This window comes from Monodelphis domestica, chromosome 7 (assembly GCF_027887165.1).
Source record: "Monodelphis domestica isolate mMonDom1 chromosome 7, mMonDom1.pri, whole genome shotgun sequence".
Taxonomy (NCBI): Eukaryota; Metazoa; Chordata; class Mammalia; order Didelphimorphia; family Didelphidae; genus Monodelphis; species Monodelphis domestica.
Genome location: NC_077233.1, coordinates 258,998,644 through 259,021,973, shown reverse-complemented (window position 1 = coordinate 259,021,973; position 23,330 = coordinate 258,998,644). Strand labels below are relative to the sequence as shown.

Sequence of the window (23,330 nt, the reverse complement as noted above, 5' to 3'; positions counted from 1 at the left end):
AGGGAGGAAGGAGAGAAGCCCTGGTTCGATTTGAATGTGCTTCTCAGTCATATTTCCAATCCTCCTTTTGAAAATGTCCCTTAAAATTTTACCAGCGAGCCACGCAGCTGTTAGTACCCGACTTGGGGGCGGGGAATATCATCAATCACCTTTTCTAGGAGGATGCCTTGCAAAATCGCCTACCTTGTTCCTTAGTTTTCTTCACTGGAAAATCATTAGCTCTGGACTCTTAGGAGTCTGATTCTTTACTCAAAGAAGTAATCTATGTGCACATACATTTAGTATGCAGTTTTAAACCAATGTCTTAGGACTCTGGGGACACGCCGCGTGTAGATTATATAGACACACACACGTCTAGCCATCCATCGCCCCTCCCCCCGGTAGCTCTCTGGGATGCCCGAGCATCACCCACGCCACACGCGGTCGGGCAGTGGGGAAAGGAAGCGGAGCCCGGTTCGGCGGCTTTCGACAGAGCTGCTGCGCGGCTAACGCTCCTCCTCCTCCTCCTCCTCTTCCTCCCCGATCCCCCTCGCGTCTCAGGCTGCCTCGTCCTTGTGTGCCCTGGGTGCCTGGCTGCGCTGCGCCGCTCCGCGGCCGCCCGCTCGCCCGCCTCTGTACTGCCGCGTTGCCTGTTTAAGCGCGGTGCCGCTCTCGGCCGGGGGCGGCGGTAGCGAGGCCACCACAGCCGCTCTCCAGTCCCCTTTTCCCTCCATGGTTTCGCTTCGCTCTTGTGAGTAACTCGGGCTTCGGGGCTCCGCTCGCGCGTTCCTTTGGGGGGGAAGAGAAGCCGGCAGGGCCCTCCGTCCCTCCCTCAAGGACTCGCTTTTGGACAGTTCATCCTCCCGCGGACCGAGCCCCTCCTTTTCCCCCTCCTGCCCCCGGAAAGTTAGTTTGAAGAGGGGGGGCCGAGAAACGTTGACATGAAGAGGAGGATCCACCTGGAGCTGAGGAACCGGACCCCGTCGGATGTAAGCGGAGCCCCCGCCCCCGCCGGAATCCCCCCTCCGCGCCCACCCCCAGGACCTGCATGTAATGGGGACCACATGGGAAGGGGGGGGGCCGGCCGGGCTGGGCAGTGTAGGGGGAAGGTGCCCTGGACCCCAGCCGGAGCTGGAGTTGGAGCGAGGCGCGGAGGGCGTTTCGCCTTCTTCCTCCTCCTCCCGGCTGCCGGGTGCAGGCTAGCCCCGCGGTCCGCTCGGGCTGGGGACCCGGCGAGAGATTAACTCTTTCGGCGCTGCCTGGGCCCCGGCCGCCTGCTCTGAGCCGGAGCCTTCGGGGGATCGGGAGGAGGAGGATGGGTAAAAAACTTTTACCCTCCCGCCTCGCTGGCCTCTTCCTGGCCGGTGGGGGTGCGGCTGCCCGGCCCGCGCCGCGCTGGGCTGGGCTGGGGGGATTGTGTAACGCTGGGAGCCATGTTGGTCGCCTCTCTCCAGGATGCGGGGAGCGGAAAGCTCCGACTCGCCCCTGGGGGCCTCCTTGGGGAGGGCGGGGGAATCAGAAGCCCTGGATGAGGCGAGCAACCGGGGGTGGGGGGAAGCAGGGGCAGGTTTTAGGCTGGGCAAGAGGGCGAGGGTAACTACCCCCCACCCCCACCCCGTACACACACCCCATTAACCCGCTGCCTTGGAGGCGGTGGGACCGAACCACAAGTGCTGAGGGCGGGAGGGAGGCGGGGACGGGCGAGGGGGAGGGGAAATCCCTCCTCCATCCCGGCGGGAGGGGGAACCGGGAGGAGGGCGCGGCCCCGGGGGGAGGGGAGAGGCGCGCGAAGGCCGCCTCTCCCGGGGCCAAGTTTTTAAAAAGGGGGCTCGGTTCCCGCCTTTTTTCAAGGCTAAAAATAAAACTTTTTTTAATCCTTCCTTTCCCCCCCCCTCCCCTTTTCCCCTTCCTCTCCTCTATAGGGCTTGAGGGGAAGCTGGCGGGACGCTGGCGCTGGGGTGGGGGGGAGGGAAAGGGAGGGGAGACTCCTCACCCGCGGCGAACCCTGCTCCCTCCCCCGGGGGCTCGACCCCCTCCGCGCGGGCGGCGGCCGGGGCTTTCTCGGTCTTAGGTGCGCCATAGCGCGACGTCGCCATGTTGTTCGCTTCCCGTCTCCCTCCGCGGAGGTGACTCCGCCGGGGAACCAGCCGCCGCCCGCGCATCCTCGCGGCTCTGCACGCCTCCCCACCCCGCCCTGCTCCGGGTTTCCCCCCCGGACTATCCGCCGCCAATGCCGCCCAGCCCGGTTGGAAGGCATCTGGCGACGGAGGCGATGTTTGGTCGTCTGCCCTCCGTCGCCGAAGCTCTGCCTCTGCAGCCGACCGGACTCTGCCTCCCTGGCCCCCACCCCCCCACCTCCCCGTTTCTTAAAAGGGCAATGTTTGCTCCTGGAGTTTTCTTTGGGTGGAGCGCCCGAAGGATCCGAGGGCTTAGGGTTCGAGGGGGAGGGGGAGGTGCCATTCCACTCTCGGATAGGGGGAGGGGTGCGCGACCGTCACCTCATCGGGCCCTCGAGTGGGCCTTGGGCCGATCTTAGCATTGAGGCGCCCTGGGGTTGCCCACCTTGGACAGAGATGGGTGTGTTGCGCTGCTTTAACTGTGCACCAGGAATTGTGATCCTCCTTTGCTGTCCCCCGCCCCCATAATAAAAAGGACCATCCTCTCCATTCTCCCTCCATTCTTCTCCCCGTTCCCCTGTCCTCCCTCCCACTCCTCTTCATCCGCCTCCCTTCCATCTTCCAGCTCCTCCAGGGTCTCACCTCACAGCCAAGGAAGGGGATACCAGGTTTAACCCAAAGCCTTTAGCCAAATCGCCTTATTGGTGGTGGTGACTTTGCAAAGGTTCCTGAAGAACTTTAGGGGAGAGGGGGAGGGATGGCAATGAAAGGGGGAGAGAAGATCTCGAAGTTGGTGAAGTTGTGAAATAACATATATCCTGATTTTTTGAACCCCGACACTCATTTTGCACACAACTTGTGACCTTATGTTAAAGGCCCTTAATTAGAACTTAACAGTAAAAAAATTTTTTTTAATTACATTTGGCCATCCTTCATTAGTAATTAACCTTTTTTTTTTTTTGTCATGGACCACTGTGATAGTTTAGTGATGATGACAATAATGGTAATGATAACTGCACTTAGAGGGCTTTAAAGTTCTCTTTCCGTAGGTTATAAAGCTAAAGCATTGTTCCTAGAACAAGACACTCTTCTAACAGCATTTTCACTGGATCTGCCCATGTCTGTAACTCCCTCTTTCACCCTCTTCTCCTAGCCTCCTTGACGTCTTTCAAGTCCCTGCCAAAAATCATACCTTATTCAGAAATGCTTACATATGCTATATATATATTACTGTTTTCTCCAACAAGACTGCAATTCACTAGGCATTTTCACCAGCTTTGCCTCTGCCTGAAACTTTCTTCTTCCTCATCTCTGCCTCCTGGGTTCCTTGCCTTCCTTCAAGAGCCAGCTAAAAATCACAACTACAGAAAGTCTTTCACAGTCTTTCTTAATTCTAGTGTCTTGTTTCTTTTGATTATTTCCTATTTATTTCATATGTCGCTTCTTTGTACATATTTACATCTTGTCTTCCCAGTTAGACTGTGAGCTCCTTGAAACAAGGAACTGTCTTTTGCTTTTTTTTTTGTCTCAGTAACTCAGCACTATGCCTGGTAAATGAGTAGGAACTTAATTAATTCTTTTATTGGCTATTATTTTATGTATCTGTATGTACATATATATGTATATACATAATATCTCAGATATGCATTTCATTTGTCACAAATGGGAGGAAGTTACTATATATCATATAAATATCTATTATATATTATATATTAACTATATTATAAACCTCTCAGAATTATGATTTAATGCATAAAACATGCAGAATGTAAATAGAAGTATGGTTACAAAAAATGTTTTACTGTAGACCCTTAAGGAACTGCAGACAACCCCTACCCCCCAAAATTAGGCCCTATAATTACTGCTTGCACAAGATAATTTTTTTAAAATTCTGTTTTGTCTTCTACTTCAGGGGTTCTTAACCTTTTTTGGTGTCAAGAATCCCTTTGGCTCTTTGGTCATAACTATTGACCCCCTTTTCAGAATGATTTAAATACATAAAATGAAATGCATAGAATTTCAAAGGAAACCACTTAAGAAATTCTCATACAATCATTAAAGAACTTCATTGCCATATACCACTGTTTCCACAATTAAGTCACTTAATTAAGGCTTGCTTTTAGAGAGTAAGAACATTTTTAAAAATTCCTTTTGCCTTCTACATTGTATTCTTAACCTCTGTGTCTTGAATCCTTTTGACAGTCTGGTGAAGTCTGTGGGCCACTTCTATGAATGATGATTTAAATTATAAAACAATATATGGAATTACTAAGGAAACCAATGATACTGAAATACAATTACACATATTTTAATAAATGTGCAGGGATCTCAAGTTATAAGAACTTTTGACCTAGACTTTAAAGGTTTGCAGCTCCAATTTCATATACCACCACCTGCACAATTAAAAAAAAAAAAGTCTGGTTAGGCATACCTTTTCTCTTCATTTCTCACGGGGGTGTTGAGATTGAAGGGACCTAGACATCTCACATAACTTTTATGTGGTTTAAATTACCTTCAACTATTTAGCAAATAATTAATGAATCCCTAAATGAAGATGACGGGTCCTGGCCTTATCAAAAATCAAAGTCTCCTTTAGGGTGGTAAGAGAAACATACAAATAAAGATAAGATGAATATTAATTTGAATATGTGGTTGAGTGCTTTGACAAGGTGCAAATGTAGTAAATATTCTGAAAGGTCTCTGGATTGACTTGGGAGTTTCTTGTAGCAGGAGTGTTGTCTAAACAGTTATAAGCCAAGCATCTTTTGGTAAGCAACAGGACAGGGAGGTAAGTTATGTAGTAAATAGAATATTGGACTTGGAAGTAAGGAAAACTTTAGTTCAAATCCTGTCTCAGGCTTTTGCTAGCTGAGTGACCCATGGTCACTCCTTTTGCTTCAAAGTTTCCTCATCAAGATAAAAAGCTCAATATTGTCCACTATTCTTCAAGTGGAGCATTTGGGTGACTCAAGATCGTTAGCCTGTGATCTGGACAGTAAATAAAAATTAAATTACTTGTAGTGTAACATCTTCATAACTTTTGGAAAATGTTATTCAGAAGATTTTGCAGTATTCATGTATGACCTAAGAGGAATGTCTATGAATGAAGGAGAAACATCAACACTTTTGTGTTCAGATGAAAGTTTTCCTTTAAAAGCAGCTGTCTTAGGAAGCTGTACACTTTTAAAATGGTGCAGATGTTAAAAATGTTTTCTTAAGAACCCTTTGGAATTTACCTCTAGACCTAGTTCAGGAGGCAGGGGGAAAAGCAGCCCCTTTCAGTTTATAGTCATGCCTTTTCTTTAAATAGTAGTAATCTAGCATCATCCTTCATATTATTCACTAGATTTTGTTGAATAATGTCAGTAGTATCAAAGATCAGTCCCTTCTTCAAAGCTACCACCTTTAAGGAGGAACCTGGTGCTACAGAATGCTGTATCTAGAATCAGAGCCCTGAATTTGAGCTCAAGCTCTGCAATTACTGGCTGGGTGATCTTGATTGGGCAAATCTGACTCTTTAGGCCTTAGTTTCCTCAACTGAAAAAGGAGGGGGTTGGACTTGGTGACCTCTGAGGTCACTTTCAGCATGAAATCTGAGCTTACATGCTTCAGTCTTTGGAGGAAAGCCTATGGATAAATAAAGTGGTTACCATTTGTCTGGCACATACAGTAAAAAACTAATGGCAATTATCTGGATAACTCAGATTTTGAAAGCAGCTTTTGCCTCAGTTTTTACAATGGAGGGGCTATCTCTTTAAGGAAGCCTTTTCTGATGCCTTATTTCCTTCTATAAATTATTTTTGGTTTCGCTAAATTTCTATAAAATTTTTTTTTCTGTTACTTTTTAAGATACTGTGTATTTCCATATGTCCACATTGTTATCCCCTTTTAGAATGGGAGCTCTTTGAATGCAAGGCCTGTTGGCCCCTTTTTTGATTTCATAGTCTCACTCAGTGACCTACCCATACCAGACACCTAAAAAATCATTGTTGAATTGAATTTAGGCAGATAAACAAGATCTACCGGAGCAAAATGCCATTTTAGTAGAATAGGTATTAACTTAGATGCTAAAGATTCTCTTTATCCAAAGAAACATAGGAAGGACTACCACCTAGGATAACCTTGACATATTGCACACCAAGCCCTCACACTTACAATTAAATATATATTTTGTCTATTAGATGCCTATGCAATTAAACACATTAACTGTGTGTAAAGTCTTGTCTTTACCTTTCTAAGGAAGTCATAAGTAGGTAGGGTAATGAGATAACTTATTGGGAAGTTTTTGCTAAAGTATGATTTTTACCATCAGTAGACAGTCTTGGTAAATCTGTGTATTTTGGGTATCCTTGCTGCCTAAACTACCTTTATAAAAAAGTTTATATTTTTCATTTAAATTTAATTTCTAATTAATAAGAATTTATTTTCTCTCTGTCTCCTCCCTTGTCACTAAATGAAATTTCTCCATTGGCTATGTCCAAAAATCCATTTTTAATTCTGCATTATGTGTCTCTCATTTCTCTGTCAAGAGATTGGAATTGTGCTTCATCTTTTGTACTATGGAATCATGATTTGTCATTGTGAGGATCAGACTAACTGCTATTTTTTAGTTTTATTAGAACCTGGGACCAGTGAAACCAATTACTGTGACTCCTGCAAAACTATCTCCAAAACTTTACACACTGATATTTTTCTGAAAAATTGTGTGTACTTTGAATGTTTGTAAATAAATCCTTCTACTTCCTCTTTTCTCAGACTCTTCTTAACTCGATATAGTCTGACTTCTATATACTCTGTATAGTTTGACTTCTCACCTCTTCATTCTATCAAAACGACTCTCTCCAGTTACCAGTGATTTCTTTATTGCCAAATCCAATGTCCCTTTTATTAGTCCTTCTCAATCTTTCTGTAGCCCTTGTCAAAATCACCTACTTTGATACTTCCTTCTCTAGGTTTTTGGGGCACCAGTCTCTCCTGGTTCTCCTTACCTGTCTGACTATTCCCACCAACTGGGTATCTTTCAAGGTTCTGCCCTGGGGCTTCATATCTTCTCCCTTTGTACCATTTTACTTGATGATTGCTTGTGAATTTAATTACCATCTCTATACAGGTAATTCTCAGATTTACTAGCCTAGCCCTAACCTTTCTCTTAACCTGGAGACTCATATCTCCAACTGTCTTTCAAGCATTTCGAATTAGCTACCCAATAGACTTCTTAAATTCAATATGTGTATAACTGAACTTATTATCTTGCCCCCAAAACCCTCTTCTTTCCAGACTTCTCTGTTACTATCAAAGACACATTGTAGTCAAAGTTCCTCAGGATCACCACCTAGGCATTCTCTTTATTGTTATTATTATCTCTGCTGCCAACACCTGTCATTTTCACCTTTGTAAATCTTTAGAACATGCCCCTTTCTCTCCTGTGATATTGCCACACCTCTTCGTATCTGACCCGTTGACTCTTAAAGTCTTCATAGACTTGAAGTCACAGACCCAGCTGGGCACTGGGCAGTCTGGAGTTCTCTCACCCTAAGAGGAGCTAGGAACTTCTCTTCCATTGTTATTAATTAAAGGGCTCAGACCGTACCAAGCATGGTACTGGAAATTACAAGGGAAGTTGTTTCAGATCTTGTTTCTTGAGATGACATGTGCCATTTTGTGTTCTCTGTGCCATCCTTGATCGAGCTCTCTCAGTGTTTTCAGGCTCTTATAGTGTTGTCCAACAACCTACCTACAGAATCATTTTAATATCAAGATAATATATCTGGACAACAGATGTAGGGGAAATGATATCATCCTTTGACTTTCCCTTCATTCAGAAAAAGGTGTTAATCTAGTGAAAGATAAAGAAAAGCCAGTAGAAAGTAGAGGGCAGCACGGTTTAATGGAAAGAATGTTGAATTTAAAGTCCAAAGCCTGGCATTCAAGTGATGTTTGTGCTATTTAGCTTTGTGGGATCAAGCAAGTTAGTGAAACTTGGGACCTTAATCTTCCCTTTTGTTAAAAAAAAAAAAAGCTCCTGGCCCAGAGAATCTCCAAGGTCTCTGAGATCTAGTCCAGCCCCCTCATTTTGCAGATGAGGAAACAGATTAAGGGAAATTTAGTGATTTATAAAAGGTCACCAAGTTAGTAAGCATCAAAGAGAATTTGGACCCAGGTCCTCTAACTCGAAGTGTTCTTTTTGTTGTGTTACATGATAGTTAGATTAGCCCTTCATTCTCCTTTTTACTGGGCTCCTAGGTTGTTTCCAGTTTCACTTTTTAAACAATGTTACTATAAACATCATTGTGCAAATTGTTTTGGCTCCCCTTTGGGGATTTTCCTTAGGATACATTATGTCCAAAATGGAATTATTCAGAATCACAAAATTTCTAGAGTTGCAAGAGACCTCAGCAGCCATCTAATTCAGCTGATACCCAAAAGGATAGCCACATACTCCACCAATGTTTGACTTAAAGACTTCCAAGTAGGAGGAGCTCATCATCTCCAAGGGCATCCCATTTTACTTTTAGGTAGTCTTCTTTGTTAGAAGCTTTCATAGTATCTAGTTTAAATTCATCCCACCCCCACCCCACCCCAACTGCTCTTGCTTTTGTCCCTTGAATCCAAATGGAACAAAATACCTAAAGAATAGGAGTCATTAGTTTGAGGTTCTCCAGGCTAAGCATATTGGTTCTTTCATTCCATCCTCATGCCCTGAATTTGAATGCTACCTCTTATTTATTATATTAGCCTTTTGACCTTGGACAAGTCACTTAACCTCATCAGTCTCAGTTTTCTCATCTATAAAGTAATAGCAATGTCACAGAGTTGTTGAATGGATCAAATAAGAATAAATATAAAGGGTTTTGCAAACCATATCTGTGTATATGTTGACACATATACTATATATATATATATACACACACACACATATATATATATATATGTCCCTATAAAATGTCAGCTGTCATTATTATCTGACTTGGACTTGGTGGCCTTCACCATTTTTGTTCACCTTTCTTCTTATATGCTATCTAGGTTGTTAGTGTCCACCTTAAACTGTGATGAATACTCAGGTCTGACTATTCCAGTTATGGTCCAGCCAGGGCAGGGCACAAAAGAACCATAACCCCCTTCTTCCTGGAAGTACAGCTATACTAGGTCATGTTAGCTTTTTTGTCTTGTCATCTCACTGCTGACTCACCAAGCTTTACACTGCATTCCCCCAACCTAGATCATCTGAGACAAACATGCCTCCCCCATTTTGAATTGGGTATAAAAGACCTTTACAACATATTACCAAATTATTCTCCAGAAAGATTAAACAGCTTAAAGTGCTCCCTGGACTATCTGCTTGTTTTTCCATAGTACTTTTAATATTGTGTTTTCTCATTTTTCTTAGCTGGTATGATAGGTATATACATGCGTTTACACATATTACTGTAAATTTGTTTGAATTAGCAGTTCTGAAATTTTCTAGTGGACTACATTTTAATATGACATTATTGTTTCCTGGTATATAAACATCCATGACCTATTTTTATCTCTTTTATCTATTTGTGCCTTTTCTTTTTTTATCTTTAACATATCTAATTGCTAATGATCTTTGTATCTACTTTGATACTTTAGTGAATCCTTGATCTCATTGGATTTCATCAGTACCAGTGCAAATAATAATAGGGAGCATTTATAGGGCATTCTTAAGGTTTGTGAAGCACTTTATAACTATTAGTATCATTCTATTTTCATAGCAACCCTGGGAGGTAGATTCTATTATTATCCTCATTTTATAGACAAGGAAACTGAGGCAGACAGATTAAGTGATTTACCTGCAGTCATGCAGGTGTCTGGGACTCTATTTGAGTTCAGTTCTTCCCAGATCTAGGTCCATTATTTTGAATAATGGACTCAGGAATTTAGATTTTATATAATATGTATTGAGAAGCCATTGAAAGTTTTAGAACAGAGAAGTAATTTGATCAGATCCATACATCAAGAAATTATTCCTAGCAGTAGTGCAGAGATCACTTAAATGACTATTATAAAGACTTGAAGAGACTTAAAGGAATTATTACAGATTCTGGAAGAGCTGCATGTATCTGTACACATGTACACACACACACAAAGCAAGGAACCATTATACATGAATTTTGTCATGAATATCTGTCTATGTGTCCATGTTGCTATATGGATGAAAATATGCCTATATGACCGTAATTATATCTTGGTGACTGAGTGTGGGTCTCTGCTCAAGTCTCTATGTGACTGTTCTATGTGTTGATCTGTGCTCATTTGTGCCCCAGTGCTCTAGCAAAACTGAAACAGGAAGACCTTTGTAATCTCTTTAAGCAAAAAAGGAAGCAGCAATGGGGCCCTTCACTGATTTTGGTACCTTTCTCTGACCCTGCTCCTCCAATTGCCCTGAGTGGCTCCAAAATCCAAATAATTATAGTAAATATTAACATGTGTTAAATAGGCATGGGACCACTTTCATCTTCTGGTTATAAAAAGTTGAATCTCCCAAGGGACTCTATTACCCCTTAAGGAGCTAATTCTTATTTTTTATACCACTTGCTCCTTTCTACAAATCGCACACATCTGCTTCGAGGTGAAAAGTAGGTCTTTTTTGTTATGGTATGTAAAACTTATGGTTAGATTTTTCTCCTGGCATAGATATTTAAAATAGTTAATGCTTAAAATGAGATTTTTTTCTGCCCCAAAAGTATTGAAATTTTAGATAAATTAAATCATTAACAGTATCCAATGTCCACCTTTGCGTAACAACTTTAAGAAAAAAACAATAGAGTAAAATTTAAAGAAATACAAATAGGTGGAACAGCTAGGTACTTAGCAGATTAAGAGCTATGCCCAGACAGGCGGTTCTAGGTTCAAATTTGGCCTGAGCTCTTACTGTTCTTCTGCATTAGAACTAATACACAGTATTGATTGTAGGATGGAAGGTAAGAGGGTTTTGTTTTGTTTTTTTTTAACAGAAATACAAGTAAATGCAAATGAAAACCTTGCTAAGCTTCAACTGTTACCTGTCATGACATAATCTAAACCTGGCCTAGATTGACTGTTGTTTGTTTTGGAGTCCTAGGCTTTTCAATCTTTGCTTAATCTGTATTTCTAACTTTGGAACATAGTTCCAAACACTCAGTATGAACACTTGTCACTTTGACCTGAACTTTGCTTGCCATACTGGGCTGTTCAGCTCTACTGACCCTTAATTATCTATCCAGTTTTCTGCAATTGAAAGTGTGTACCATTTTGGACTACGTGGCTTTGGCTTTTATAACTTTCCCTGACATTTTCTTCATTCCCCTTCTTCAAACATATCTTCCTGTGGATTCAGGAAAGAATCTAAATGTAGACTTATCTAGCAAACTCACAGGTAATTTGTTGGTTTAGGAATAAAAGTAGTTTTATAATGGTGGTGTTTGGGGCAGGGGGAGGGGGGACTGGGATAAGACAAATAACTAATTATGTTAATGTTTTGTAATACATAACTTGAAATTCACCTAGGAGGATGGGAGCAAGTAGAGGTGATTTTGAGTTGGAAATTAAGATACTTAGACCAAAAAAAGATGTGAATAAGTTGGACAGATGTCATGAAAACAGGAGAGCAGCTGTTAGCAAGAAGACATATTGTTTGTGATCTTCTTTGTTTAGAGTTGGGGTATGCAGGCAATCCCTGCCCTTGTATCTTAAAGGTGACACTTCTATGTCATGCAATAACAGGTTCATTTATCATGTTAAGCCAACCTTATTTAACCCTTTTTGATAATGTGTTGATACTGGTGAGGCAGTGTGGAATAGTGGATAAAAAACTGATCTAACAGTCAGGAAGGCCCATGTTTAATTTCCCCATATACTACATGCCATTGCGTCAATTAATCTCTCATTTTCCCCTCCAGGCAACACTTAAAACCATAAGTAGCAGAAAATATTTTGATCTGCATTGGTACAAAAAGTCTCTCATTAGGCACTCCCTATACCCAGGAAATCATGGATCTGGAATATATGTTTATAGAGAAAGATGGATCTATACCTACATCTCTATCTGGAGAGCTAGCTAATCTACATAAATAAATTTGCATATCTAAAATGTTACATATATGTAGATGATATGCACATGTGTGTACACAAACATGTGTGTATAAAGATTAGTAGTGTCAACATGGAAATATAGAAATCCCCAGTTTACTTAGTTTAAAGGTAGAAACCCCAGGTTTTGACCTTGTCACGAGAGGTTTCCCCCTGAGGGAAGGTCCCTCTTCACCAGACAATAGACATCCACTTCAGGTGGGAGGCAGATCCCATCCTGAAGCCAAGTAGCTCTTTTGTCTCCAGAAGCCTTTCCCAGTATATCACACCCTCCTAATCGAGGATCATCGAACTCAGGACCTTTAGCTTGGGAGACTGATGTGCTACCACTGTGCCAAAGCTTAAGTGGATGTCTATGTCTGGTGAAGTGGGACCTTCCCTCAGGGGGGAACCTCTCTTGTGACAAGGTCAAAACCTGGGGTTTATACCTTTAAACTAAGTAAACTGGGGATTTCTATATTTCCACGTTGACAGTAGTATTAATTTTCAGTAAAACTTTTGATAATCTCTCATGGTATCTTTATGGATTAAGTGGCAAAATTCATGCCAAACCCTAGACTGTTACGTGGAGAGGGAATACCTCCAAAGGGTTTATGACTTTGTGATCCTATTGGGATTTTTAATAGCATATCACAAGGATCTGTCTTGGGTTCTTACTATTGAACATATCTATCAGTGTCTCAGATGCTATACTTATTAAATTATATGGATGCTATGCTTATTAATATTTAGATTGCAGAAAACTGTTAGGAATAATTTTGAGTATATTATATGAGAATCAGAATCCCAAATGCTTCTAATAGGCTGGAACAATGTGATAACTCTAACATGATATTAAATTCAGTATAGATAAATAAAAAAGTCTAGTAGAATAATAGATGTCAGAGAGACTTTAGAGGCCAGTTGGTCTAACCTCATTTTACAGTTGAAGAAACTGAGACCCAAAGGAAGGGATAAGTGACTTGCTAGGCAAGATTTGAACTTGGATCCTTTCACTCCACAGCTAGTGTTCTAACACGCTATATTGCCTCTTAAAAAAAAATTTACATGTTTGCAAGATTGGATGAGATGGCTGAGCAGTTCTTAGCAGTTCTGTGAAGAAGAATCTAGTGGTTCTCAAGTGAAGACTGAATAAGAGTCAGGGATTTAGTGTACCTGCAACCACAGGCTGCACTATTAGAACTGTCAACTGTCTGGCAGTCTTTGTATCAGGTCCTCTGACTTCAGATGTACCTTAGGGAAGAGGATAGGATTAGAAGGAAGTAGCAAGATCCCAGATGTGGGTAATCTGGGATAAAGATTCATTCATCACCTGCAAATTCTTTTCGTGTTCTATATGTTTCAGACTTGAACAGCATTTCCCAGCACCCATGACACCCCTGGGAGAGCACACATGGCACAGCGAGCAAACAGATATCTAAAAAGACAGCCTTGAGTATGCTAAACCTCTAGCAACATTTATTATCACAATGCTCCATTTGTCCCTTTCTTCTTTCAGCACTATATATATGGTTTTGAACAAGCAATAGTATGAGGGCTAGTCTCAAACACCAGAAGGCCCTCTACTTCCCCCTGATTTTATGTGGTGGTTGTAAGTAGTAGCAACATGAAAGACAATCTGCATGCTATTGGCCACAACTTTTTATTGCCTTGTAGCCTGGCTTACTAGCTGTGCTAAATTTTAATATTTGTAAGATTTACATATGGAAGAGAGAGCTGTTTCTCATAATTCTTTGGGGCCATAGAGACAAGAGTAAGAACCATGTGGTATGTTACAGAGGAGTGAATTTCAGCTTAATGGAAAATAGAAACTTTTTTTAAAAAAAGCAGTGTAAGTCTTTCCAAAAATGAAATAGATCAACTAGTGAAATTCTTTGATTCTGCAATAATAGTCTGGACATATATAGTACAAGCATAGAAATCTATAATCATGGTCCAACTTATTATAGGCTATGTGTAGAATTGTGATAATTTGCTTATTTAGTTTATATTATTCATAGGTATTTTGAAGAACCATTAATTACTTCAAGAAGCCTCTCAGGTAGGACCTAAACCATTCATTATAATAATAGTAGTTTAAAATTGTATAGTAATCCATAATCTAAAGTATTTTCACACATTTAATCTTTTTTAAATAGAACTCTTTATTTTTTTAAAAATATTTTCCATGGTTATATGATTTGTGTTCTCTCCTTCCCCTCTTTCACATATTTAATCTTAATAAAACTGCGAGGTAGGCAGAATAAGTATTATCCCTATTCTGGAGATGAGGAAATTGAGGCCACCCTGATAGACAGGATCACACAGCTAGTAACTTGGAATTGAGATTGGACTTTTCAATGGTTGTGTTATGCTTGATTCACAGCCTCTTACTGTTGCTTGGACAATATTGATATAAGATAGATTTTGTATAAGGAAGCCATTTGGGATTGTTGAAACCTCTGTACAAATTTCCTAAATGAAATGGATCCTCTGCTACTTTATTGTGGACCTATTTCATTGGCCATGTACAGTATCTATCTTCTCCTTTGTCTATGTGAGTGTGTGTGTGTGTGCGCGTGCGTGCGCGCACGCAAGCAAGCAGATTGTCAGCCTTACTATAACCTGTGCAAAAAAACTGTTAATTTTTCCTTCACAGATTGCTAGGTCTTTTGTACTTTCAGCACAATGACATCACAACTATCAAGAACTCTTTAATCTGATTGTAATATATATAATATGGAATACCTTATTGGAAGAAAGCCTTCAAAATTCTATTTTGTTTTCCAAGTCAAACACTTCTGTAATCAAAAAGTAATAAATAGAGTGAGATCTTGTAATCCCTGCACCTTTTAAACGCTCATGTAACTGCCCGGCAGTAGAAAATCTACCAGATCCTGCCTTGTCTGTTCTTGCATTTTTCTTAAGTACAGTTTCAATTAAAGTATAAATCATTCTGGGTGAAGTTTATAGAAATGAGAAAGTAGGTATATAGGTCACTTTTTGCAAATGTTATCTAGGCCTTCTTCTCCTGACTTTAATAATAACACCTTTTCTATTTGGTTGGTGTTTTTTTTTCCCTCTGAAATATTCTGAAAATTGATCACTCGGTGGTTTCAAAATTATGTCTCTTTCAACCTAGTTTTCTTCTGTTATGTATTTGGTCAAATATTTAGCTCTTCTTGCCAACTTCATCTTCTTTTCTACGTTTTTGCTTCTTCATATAGTACATGGGATATACTGAGATGTTAGTCCCATTATTAGTAGTCTTTGATGATAAGAATGTCACCGTAGAAATGCTACAGCTTCATCTTTGTTTTAAATGCTATTGAAATACTTTGTCATAATTAGATCTTACTCTTCCTTTTTGCTGAGATGATACTACTATAATCTTTCACCTTCCTCTTCAGTAATGTTTTATAGGTGAATTTTGAACTGGCTTTGGGTTTGGTTGCCATGTCTTTTTACTTGATATGGTCATATATTTATTGGCTGAAACAGTTTCTGAGCTCTTGGCTTTATTGGAATAAATGCTTTATATCACTTAAACTAATATAGAAATTAAGCCATATGTTCTTTTTTTTTTTCAATGTTGAAAGAATCTTGAAGAAACTGAAAAAAGGTTTATGTAAGTGCAAAACCCCTCTTTGACCACAAAATTTAAAATCCTAACCTTGGGCTTCATAATTTTGGTATTGGCCAATCCCTTTGAAGTAATAACTTCCCTGTTTAAGATGGGCATTTTCCCTTCTTCAATATTGCCTCATCTGGGAATGACTTTGGGAGAAATTAAAAAGGTTGGAGGAGATAACTTTCCTTAATTTTTTTACTGACTAAAAACAGTGTTTTTCTTCTTCAGAAAGTATAAACTGTATCACTTTAGTTGTAGCTGAAATATCTTTTATAGAGTAACACCCCCATCTTGTGGTTTTTTAGGATACTGTCATTGAAGGCATTAAATTATGTTGCATTTGCACAGAAGTTTACTTTGTAAAAAGATTTTCAGAAATGTATTTGGGAGAAAGTAGGATCTAGAACTGACTGAGGTTTTTTGTTTATTTGTTTTTTTAATCATTTTCCCCCTTTTCATCCACAGGTAAAAGAACTTGTCCTGGACAATTGTAGGTCAAATGATGGGAAAATTGAGGGTTTAACGGCGGAATTTGTGAATTTAGAGTTCCTCAGCTTAATAAGTGTTGGGTTGTCCACAGTTTCAAATCTCCCAGAATTACCTAAGCTGAAAAAGGTATGCATTTATCCATTTGTCCTAACCACAAAATAGAGATTTCCTGATAAAGACATATATGATCCTGTGTGTATAATTGATTATATTTCCATGTATAGCCTGACAAAATATTAGAGGCAAGATCTTCCTAGGCTGTTTTCTAAGCTAATTCTCTCATTTTATAGATGAGGTAGCTGAACTGGAGAGGTTGAACAACTTGCTTAGCAGTTGAGCTTCTAATATTTTCAAGCTGACATTATTTTTCTCTGATTGTCAATATTTTACTTTTTGTGTCATTTAATTTGATGTATTCTCATTTCATTTTTGCCAGATTGATCATTGAAACTGTCTCTCTAAGAAAACAGTTGGATAATCATGCTTTGAATGCTATGTTTTAACCCAGATTTCCACCTAGATTTAATTCAACTTAAAAATGTATAAAATAGGTTCTTGTCTGGAACATATAGAATGCCTGGGAAGAAAAACTGGGAGGAACCTACATTAAAAATTGTGGCATTACAAGGGGCATACTATTTTAAGGAAAAATAGAGGGTTGAACAACATGTCTATAATTTCTTACAACTTTGTCTTAAAGAAAGTTATGGATTTTGCTATTTGACAGAAGCACATAATTTCCTGGGGTTACTTTTTTTTTTTTATCAATAGATAAGCAATGGGAAAAAAATAACATTTCATTCATTCAAACCCCACTCATTTGGAGTCCTCAGGAATTCAGGCACGATTGACTTAATTCTTATTAAGAAGTTGGTTTTAATAAAAATTAAATTTTAGTTGCAAAGAAAACTATATGAATATCTGTTTTAAAATATTTTTGTGTTTCAGTAGGTGGCCCATGTAGTTTTGTACATCTGATTACAATAAACTCTCTACAATAAAAAATAATTATAAAAAATGTTTTCCTGGATGCTTGGAAAGGACTTTACATATCATTTGTACCTCTTTTCCTATTTGTGTGCTTCCTATTTGGTTTCTTCCATTTTTCTAACTAGGCAGTGGCACAGTGGATAGAGTGTAAGAACTGGAGTCAGAAAGACTCATCTTCTGGTTTCAGACACTTATTAGCTATTTGACCCTGGAGAAGTCTCTTTACCCCATTTCCTTCAGTTTCTTCATGTATAAAAATGAGCTAGAATAGAAAATGGCAAACCACTCCAATATCGTCCAATATGGATGATCAAGTGTAATTGACTTTGTTATTAAAAGCAATGCCATGATCCAGGATGACTCTGAGGGACTTGAGAAAGAATGCTATCCACATCTAGAGAAAGTATAAATCCAGAAGAACACATATGATTTATCACTTGTTTATATGGGTATATGATTTGGAGTTTGGGTTTTAAAAGATTATTACAAAAATGAATAATATTAAAATAGGACCTGAATGATAATATATGTAAAACCCAGTGAAATTGCTTGTCAACTCTGGGAGGGGGAAGGGAAGAAGGGAGAGAGACAACACGAATCATGTAACCATGGAAAAAAATTAAAAATGTATCAAACTTTTAAAAATGAAAAAAACCCAAATGGGGCTTTTGACATTGAATGCCAATATGAAAATAATTTTTACCCTGCAGACCCCCACAAAACATTACAGGAATCCAAAGGTATTCCAAGACCATACTTTGAGACACACTGGCATAGCATATATTTGTACATGAGTCTGGTCTTGGAGTTTAGAAAAATCCAGGTTCTATTTCTGCTTCTGATATGCTGTGGGCAAGTCACCTAAACTTTCAGAACCAAGGCAATTAAGACAGGTTCCTATTCTACATGAGTTCCATGAACTTTAAAAAAAAAATTATCACTATATTTCAATGTAATTATTTCTTTCCTTTTTTTTTTAATTAAATCCTTACCTTCCATCTTGGAATCAATACCATGGATTGGTTCCAAGGCAGATAAGTGATATGGGCTAGGCAATGGGGGTTAAGTGACTTGCCCAAGGTCACACAGCTAGGCAATGTCTGAGGTCAGATTTTAACCCAGGACGTCCCATTTCTGGGCCTGGTTCTTGATCCACAGAGCCACCTAACTTCTCCCAATATAATTGATTTCTTTTGTAAACATACATTTTATTTTATGCCTTTAAAATATCATTTTGTGAAGGAATCCATAGCTATCACCTGATCATCAATTCCATCAATTCCACACACACACATCATTAAGAATCCTGTTCTAAGGCTATAAGTTATGGAGGGAGGGAAGACTAAGTCATTAGAAAGAACTTCCTGTCCCCACTCACCCGGCCCTCAAGAAAACAACAACAACAAAAACTCAGAAACAATAGAATTTTTGAAGGTCTGAATGTATTAGCATAAATGCTTGACACATTGAAATAATTTCTTCACTATTTTTAAAGGACTTGTTGCAAGTCATGGTAAGATGCAGAGTAAAGAATTCTGGGAGCACTGACTATTCTTTTTTTTTTTTTTAAACACTTACCTTCCATCTTGAAATCAATACTGTATATTGGTTCCAAGGCAGAAGAGTGGTCAGGGCTAGGCAATGGGGGTCAAGTGACTTGCCCAGGGTCACACAGCTGGGAAGTGTCTGAGGCCAGATTTGAACCTAGGACCTCCTGTCTCTGGGCCTGGCTCTCAATCCACCGAGCTACCCAGCTGCCCCCAGCACTGACTATTATGTGAAGAAGAAAACGAACATCAGATTATATGTTATAAATAATATAAAGTGATTATGTAAGAGTATTATATTCTAAACATCCTAAACTGTGTATTATATTATTATAATATTATATGTTATTATAATAACACAAAATATGGTCACTTTTTCCTCTTCAAACTATACTGTCATTATGATAGCTTTTGTAGGGCATAGCTTTAGCTACATGTGTTTATAACTGTAGAAATAATCTTCATTTGACTTTGACATATATTTAGGAACTTTCTTATGTGAAACATAAATAGAATGACCATATTTCATTTGAATTAATACCCTTCCACCTTCTTTCTTTTCCAGCTTGAACTCAGTGACAATAGAATTTTTGGAGGTCTGGATGTATTAGCAGAAAAACTTCCAAATCTCACACATCTAAACTTAAGTGGAAACAACCTGAAAGATATCAGCACCTTGGAACCCTTGGTAAGTAATGACAGTTTGGAAAGAAGGCCTTGAGTTGCCTATTTAAATTCTTTTTTAAGGCATAATATTTTATAATTGGAAAAGCTATTAGGAATTTCATTTTATTTTCAAGAAATATACTACCATAAAATTAAATTAAACAAAAAAGAAATACAGCACCATAATTTTAATTTACAAAATGTATTTCACATATTTAGACATGGCTAGTGTGGGGATTCATTTTGCTTGACTATACAAGGATTTTTTAATCTTTCTTTTTTCAGTGAGGATGGTGTGTGGTGGATGGGTTATGGTTGGAAGGGAAAGAAAATGAATGTTTGTTGAAAATACTTTAGATTTTGGAGCTAAAAATAAATTTTAATTTAAAAGAATTTAGAACTGAAGATGAAAATAATTTTTTAGTGCTTTTAATTTAAAAAAAGAAAAAATTCTTCACTCTCCTCAAACTGGCACTATGGCTGGCAACAGAGCAGCCTAATTCTTTCCATAACTACTTCAGCAAAAATAAAAGGTTCCAGATCAATAAATTATCAAGAAATTTAAGGAGAAACTGTAGCAAGTATATTTTACCAGCATTAGTATGCATAGAAACAACCAGAATCCTCTGATCTCTGGGCAAGAGGTCCAGAAAGAAAAGCACAATGTGAGAATGCAGCTCATAGAAATCTTCCAGCTTCGAGATGAGACAAACTAGAGAAACCTAGAACCTGAAGCTGTGTCTCTGTTATGCTGAATTGTGTCAAGTCTTCAAGACCCAGACTAAGAGGCCAGTGATCAGGATTAGACCTAGAACAGGCTGCCTTAGTACCTGATGCCTGCCCTATATCGACCCTCCTGGTTCAAGTTTCCATGTGTATATGAACCTACATTATGCTTGCAGTTAGCATGTATTCCTGTATTCCTGATCCAGACCACCATATATATAGATATATAGATATATACCCTTGATGGTTAACTGTTTTTGAAGAACTTGAAAATCATAGATCTTGTTACTAAGACCACAGATAATACAAATCAGTACCAAAGAAGGCTCATTATTCTTCTCAGAAGTATATAGAGTCTAGCCCTGACACAATTTCCAGTTCATGAAGTAAAGATAGAAAATGAGTAAACAGAAGAGAACCCTGGCAATAAAGGAATATTATGGAATCAGGGACACTCGAGACAAAACCTAGAAGAAGAGAATATTGCATTGTCTACAAAGAAAGACTCAAAAATATTCACAAACTTGCCACAAACTATGCTGGAATTCCTGGAAGAAATGAAGCAAGTTTTAAGATGATCATATAAATGAAAAGAGGAAAGCATGAAAAAGGAAATGAGAGCTCTATTAGAAAGAATTGAAAGGGGAATAATAAATACCTTAGTATATAGAAGTAACAGGCTCCTTGAAAACTAAATAGGACCATATGAAGATCACTGATTCCATGAGTCAATAACAAATACTAGGAAGAAAAAGAAAGACTGAAAAATGTCAGAAAATGTTAGCCATTTTCTTCATCAATTGGAGAATGGCTAAACAAGTTGTGGTTTATGATTGTGATAGAATAGTATTGTGCCATAAGAAATGATAAGGTGGATAGTGTCAGAAAAATCTGAGAAGACTTATGAACTGATGCAAAGTAAAGTAAGCTAAACCAAGATAAACCAAGAGAAAAAGGCTATCTACCTCCAGAGAAAGAACTGATGAACTCAGAGTGCAGCTTGAAGAATACTTTAGCTTTATTTTTCTTGAGTTTTTTCCATGTATTTTTTCTTTTGCAACATAGTTAATATGGAATTGAAAAGGAAATTAAGATATTTCCTTATCATAAACAACCATATACATGAATTCTTTTTTTTTTTTAAACCCTTACCTTCCGTCTTGGAGTCAATACTGTGTATTGGCTCCAAGGCAGAAGAGTGGTAAGGGCTAGGCAATGGGGGTCAAGTGATTTGCCCAGGGTCACACAGCTGGGAAGTGGCTGAGGCCAGATTTGAACCTCAGACCTCCCATCTCTAGGACTGGCTCTCAATCCACTGAGCTACCCAGCTGCCCCCTATACCATGAATTCTATAGCACCTGAATACTTAAAGAAATGAATTATACATAGAAATAGCTAGTAAAACTACATTGATAGGGGACTTCAAACCTCTTTAGACCTTGATGTGTCTAATGCCAAAATAAGAAAGAAGTTAAGGACCTGAATTATGCTTGCAGTTAGCATGGATTCCTGTATAGAATTTTTTAAAAATTAGATATGACTGATTTCTTGCACTTTTTAAATGGGAATAGGAATGAAGAAGGAATTGCAATGTGCACAGCATCTTATTAAAAATTGATCTTTTGTTAGGACATAAAAACTTCATAAGAAAATATAGGAAAACAAAAATATGTTAGCCAGTCTGATTTAAAAAAAGAAAGGAAAAACAAATGGCCAGTATCAGAAATGAAAAAAGGAGAAATCAAAATAGGTGAAACAAAGGAAAGTATTAGAAATTATTTTTCCAAATTATGTGCCAAAACCATGACAATTTAAATGAAAGGATGACTGTTTTTTAAAACAATAGAATATTTAGCTAACAGAATAAACAGTAAAAATTTAACCCAATTTTAGGGGAAAAAATAAGCCATATATGAACTTGCAAATTTAAAAAAACAGCATAGGGTTTACAAATTCTAAAACACATTCCAAGTACAATTCTAATATTACATATAAACTCTTTGCAAAAATAGGAAAAGAAGATCCTACCAAACCCTTATGATGCAAATATGTACTTTAGACTTAAATCAAGGAGAGACAAACCAGAGGAAAGAAAACTATATAATAATACAGCAGCATATCATAGAGTCTACACTGTGACCAGGTTGGATTTATACAGGAAAGCAAGGTTAGTTCATTATTAGGAAAACTATACATATATATTAATAACAAAATAATCAAATTGCAAAATTTAATGAATAAAGGCATAAAAAGATCTTTAAAGAACACCCATTTCTATTAAAAACAAAAATTATGAATAAGTGAAAGTTTCTTTGATAATGGTAAACCATACCTACCCCAAATCCTGAGCCAGAATTATGCATAATGGAAATGAACTAGAGACCTTTCCAATAAAACAAGGGTAAAACAAGGATGTTCATTATCACTACTATAATTTACAAAGTGCAAGAAATGATAGCTATAGCAACAAGACAAGAAAGAAATTGAAGGCACACACAGAGGCAAAGGAGAAATAAAATTAGCAATAAGATAATATAGCTTTTTACCTAGGAGAATCCTAGTGAGTGAAATAAAATTCATTGAAACAATAACTTATCCAAGTTATAGATATAAAATAAACCCACATAATTAATTTTTCTGTTTATTACTATCAAGACCCTGCAGGAAAAGAAAGAAAGTGAAATTCCATTTAGAATAACTTTAGAATATGTAAAACATGTAGGAGAGCAGCTGCCAAGACATTCAGCAACTATACGGCTACTATTACCAAACATTCTTTATATAAACAGATCTAAATAATAATTAATTGTTAATTGTTGCACCAAGCCAATAAAATAAAAATAACAACATGTCCAAAAACTTTAATGCCAATCAGATTACCAAAAGATTACTTTACAAAGCTTAAGAAAAACCAAACCTAATCTATGAAAACACAAGATCATGATTCTTAGGGCATCTGGGTGGCTCAGTGAAATGAGAGACCTAAAGATGGGAGGTCCTAGGTTAAAATCTAGCCTCAGATACTTCCTCTGTGTGTGACCCTGGGCAGGTCACTTAACCCCCATTGCCTAGCCCATACCACTCTTCTGCCTTGGAACCAATACACAGTATTGA

At 38.6% G+C, this 23,330-nt stretch overlaps 1 protein-coding gene across 2 annotated transcripts in view; it reads left to right on the top strand.

Annotated features, from left to right (window-relative positions):
- The first annotated feature begins 395 nt into the window (after positions 1-395).
- The window catches only part of ANP32B (acidic nuclear phosphoprotein 32 family member B), a 46,738-nt gene continuing 23,803 nt past the window's right edge, over positions 396-23,330 (top strand). The window contains exons 1-3 of one of the 2 annotated variants that reach the window (XM_007498047.3): positions 396-968; positions 16,264-16,413; positions 19,390-19,512. In XM_007498047.3, the coding sequence (XP_007498109.1) occupies positions 921-968; positions 16,264-16,413; positions 19,390-19,512 (321 nt within the window). In that variant the 5' untranslated portion in view covers positions 396-920. The remainder of the gene's footprint in view (positions 969-16,263; positions 16,414-19,389; positions 19,513-23,330) is intronic. The other variant, XM_007498046.3, reaches the window with a different exon arrangement.